At 42.0% G+C, this 4,311-nt stretch overlaps 1 protein-coding gene across 1 annotated transcript; it reads right to left on the reverse strand.

Moving 5' to 3' along the window:
• Positions 1–874: 874 nt before the first annotated feature.
• Positions 875–1,366, reverse strand: LOC130957100 (uncharacterized). The gene has a single exon (XM_057883994.1). The coding sequence runs from the start codon at positions 1,364–1,366 to the stop codon at positions 875–877; it is 492 nt and encodes a 163-aa protein (XP_057739977.1).
• Positions 1,367–4,311: the final 2,945 nt, after the last annotated feature.

The raw sequence follows: 4,311 nt of genomic DNA on the forward strand, positions 1-4,311 counted from the left end.
AGTTTTCGCGTCGCATAATCGACGCGCGCGCACATGGTGCGCGCTTGCGCAGGATACGATAGGGAGCAGAATCGGCGCATACACGCCTGGTGGGCGCACGTGCGAATGTGGTTGTGCTGGTAGCACAATGTTTTCCCAGAATACGCGCAACTCTCTGGTCCATGAACCGGCGCTGACTGGAGGAAAAACGGCGCGCACGGATGTGGAAGTAAGCAGATGGGCGCGCAGGCGGCAGATGCACCTGCGCGGCAATGGAGTTGTGCTCCTAGCATAGTGCGAGCCTAGTGTTGGCACAACTCTCTGGAAACTATACCAGAGATGCATGCAGGGCGATCGGCACGGGCGCGCCCTGTGCGCCTGCGCGTCGGTTCGCGAAATAGCAGATCGACGCGTACGCACGGAGGTATTTATGCGCGAGGCATAATGCTGGCTCAGTGCTGGCCTAACTCTCTAGAATTTGGCACTAGAGGCTGCATCCGCATATGGGCGCGCACGCGTACAGCCTGCAGGCGCTTCCTCCCCTCTCCCCCTCCCCCCCCCCCCTTTTTTTATCTCGTGGACATGAAAAATGTACATTTATCACAATGTACGTAGGTAGCTAGCCAAAGGGGCCAAAAACACCCAAAACTCCATGTATAACCCAAAAATTGGGGTGTTTGCTACCATACCAACAACTTATCTATTTAGAAATAGTGCAAATTCTCATAAACACTCCATCCAATGGAACTTCAATCAAATCTAACTAAACAATTCAATGGCTAAGCAATCACAAATCAATTATGTACAGAAGAGTCGAAAGGATAGATCTCACCATGGTAGGGTGTCTCCCACCTAGAACTTTTGTTTAATATCCTTAAGTTGGACCTTCACTAGCTCAATTTGCTTTGCCGAGAGGAGGATCTTCCAAGAGGAATACCTCAATCTCCTTGTTACTCTTCATTTGCTCACCATGATACAACTTGAGACGGCGCCCATAAACCTTGAAGATATCGGAACTTGAGGGATGGCGCAAGTGGCAGACTCCAAAGGGTTCTGCTTTTTCTACTTGATAGGGTCCCTCCCATCTTGCCCTTAGTTTTCCGGGCAATAATCTCAATCTTGAGTTATAAAGGAGCATTAGATCGCCGGCTTTAAACTCTCTTCTTTTTGTGTTCTTGTCATGCACGGCTTTCATTTTCTCCTTGTAAAGTTTAGAGTTCTCATAGGCTTCTAGTCTCAAACACTCTAATTCCGCCAATTGAAGCTTTCTCTCAATTCCGGCCCAACCCAAGCTTGGATTGCACTCTATGACGGCCCAATATGCTCTATGCTTGACTTCCACCGGTAGGTGGCAAGCTTTGCCATACACCAACCGAAAGGGGCTCATGCCAATCGGCGTCTTCTATGCCGTTCGGTAGGCCCAAAGTGCATCGGTAAGTTTTGCACTCCAATCTGTTCTATTAGGCATCACAATCCTTTCCAACACACGCTTGATCTCTTGGTTGGAAACTTCGGCTTGGCCATTTGTTTCTGGGTGATAAGTCGTGGCCACTTTATGTATGATGCCGTATTTCTTCATTAGTCCCTCCATTCTGTTGTTGCAAAAATCTGAACCTTGGTCACTCATGATTACTCGTGTTGACCCAAAGCAACAAATTATGTTGTTTCTCACAAAAGAAAGGACAAAGTTAGCATCATCCGTCCAGGTGGGTATCGCTTCCACCCATTTGGACACATAATCAACGGCAAGTAGAATGTAGAGAAAATCGTTAGAGTTTGGGAATGGCCCCATAAAGTCAATACCCCATACGTCAAAGATTTCACAAAATAGCATGGTTTGTTGGGGTATTTCATCCTTTTTGGAGATATTACCAAATCTAAGGCAATGGGGGCAAGATTTACAAAAAAGAGGAGTCCTTGAAAAAGACTTGGCCACCAAAATCCACAATAAAGGATTTTTCTTGCCATCCTTTGAGGTCCATAATGTCCACCTCCCTCGGAAGAATGGCAAGCTTCCAAGATTGATTGGAATTTGGTTTGTGGGCTGCACCTCCGAATTACTTGATCCGCTCCACATCTCCAAAGGTATGGGTCATCCCATACATAGTATTTGGATTCGCTTTTTAGCTTACCCTTTTGATGCTTGGAGAGATTGGGAGGAAAGGTTCGGGATACCAAGTAATTGGCCATTGGTGCATACCAAGGAATGGCATCCTAGATTTCATGCAAGCCCTCAAGGGGAAAAGAATCATTAATAGGAGTGGCATCGCCTTTAGTGTGTTCAAGGCGACTTAAGTGATCCGCCACTAGGTTTTGCGAACCACTCCTATCTTTGATTTCCAGGTCAAATTCTTGCAATAATAAAACGCATCTAATCAATTTCGGCTTGGATTCCTTTTTAGCCAACAAATACTTTAACACCGCATGATCTGAATACATGATAAACCCCTATATTATGAATCATCTTGTGCTTAAATTGAGTGTTTTTATCAAATCTTCACCCACTTATTCATGTAAATTACATGGTTTTACTATTCCTTCCTCATTTTATGATATATGTGAAAACATGTTTCCTATGCTTTAGAAATATTAAATTTAATTATCCTTTATTACCATTCAATGCCATGATTTGTGTGTTGAGTACTTTCAGGCTCTATAGGGCAGGAATGGATTAGAGGATGGAAATGAAACATACAAAACTGGAAGGAAAGCACAAAAATGGAGTTTTGAAGAAAAAGTAGCAACGCGAACGGTGGATGACGCGGATGCGTGCTTAGCGCAAAAAGCAGCGACGCGAACGCATGGACGACACAAACGCATGCCATGAGCAGAACGCAATTCACGCGGATGCGTGACTGACGCAGACGCGCGGAATAGCAAAACTCCAAATGACTCAAACGCGTGACAGACGCCACGTGCGGAAATTGCAGAAAAGGCTCGTAGCGATTTCTGAACCCTCTTTTGGTCTAGATCCAAGTCCAGAAGCACATATTAGAGGCTATAAATTGGGGAATCTATCCATTTATCAAGAACAATTGATACAACATTGATTATTCACAATTTTAGGATTATATGTAGTTTCCAGAGAGAGAGTTTCTCTCCTTTCTCTTAGGTTTTAGGAATTAGGATTTCTCTTAGTTTTAGGATTAAGGATTATTTCTTCTTCATCACAGGTTCAATGTTCCTTTAATTTTTGTCTACTTTTATTTTATTACTTTAATTGATATTTATCTTTCAAATTGGCTTATGAACTTTTCATGTTAGGATTTTCTTAATTAATATAATTTGAGGTATTTCAGACTCATGATTGTTTTACTCTATTTATGATTTATTTTCCCTTTTGGCTTTGGTTAATTAATTGGTAATACTTGAGTTATCAAACTCAGCAGTGGTTGAAGTTGGCAATTGCTGATTGATTTAGATCGCTCTAAAGCTAGTCTATCCACAGGAGTTTACTAGGACTTGAGGATCAATTTAATTAGTCCACTTGACTTTCCTTTATTTAATAAGGGATAACTAAGCAGGATCAGAACCCAATTTTATCACACCTGATAAGGATAATTAGGATAGGAATTCCAGTTCTCATACCTTGCCAAGAGTTTTCTTAATTATTAATTTATTTTTTTGCTATTTAAATTACTTGTTCTCTATTTCAAAAACCCATAAATATCCCTTTTTCCATAACCAATAATAAACATACCTCCCTGCAATTCCTTGAGAAGACGACCCAAGGTTTGAATACTTCGGTTATTTATTTTTATTGGGTTTGCTTAAGTGACAAACAAAACTTTTGTACGAAAAGATTCTCTATTGGTTTAGAAACTATACTTACAACGCGATTATATTTTTAAATTTCTTTACCGATAGAAATCCGATCGTCAATACACTACTACCTTAGAACCAATAAGGTAAGCTCAGAATTTATCCAAAGCGAAAACAATACCCAAGAGTTCTTTTTCGATAGTAGTGTAGTTGGATTGGGATCCATCTAGTGTTTTTGATGCATAGGCTATGACATATGGATTCTTACCCTCACGTTGTGCTAATGCGGCTCCCACTGCAGAATTTGAAGCATCACACATTTTTTCAAATGGCCGACTCCAATCCGGCCCTCTCACGATGGGAGCTTGGGTCAATGCTACCTTGAGCTTGTCAAAAGCCTCGATGCACTCCTTGCTTAGATCAAACTCAATCTCCTTTTGCAACAATCAAGATAGTGGCAATGCTACCTTACTAAAGTCTTTGATAAATCTTCGGTAAAATCCTGCATGTCCAAAGAACGAACGGACTTCCCTCTCGGATGAGGGGTAAGGCAAGCTAGATATAACATTG

Source organism: Arachis stenosperma, chromosome 10, assembly GCF_014773155.1.
Source record: "Arachis stenosperma cultivar V10309 chromosome 10, arast.V10309.gnm1.PFL2, whole genome shotgun sequence".
NCBI classification, from domain to species: domain Eukaryota; kingdom Viridiplantae; phylum Streptophyta; class Magnoliopsida; order Fabales; family Fabaceae; genus Arachis; species Arachis stenosperma.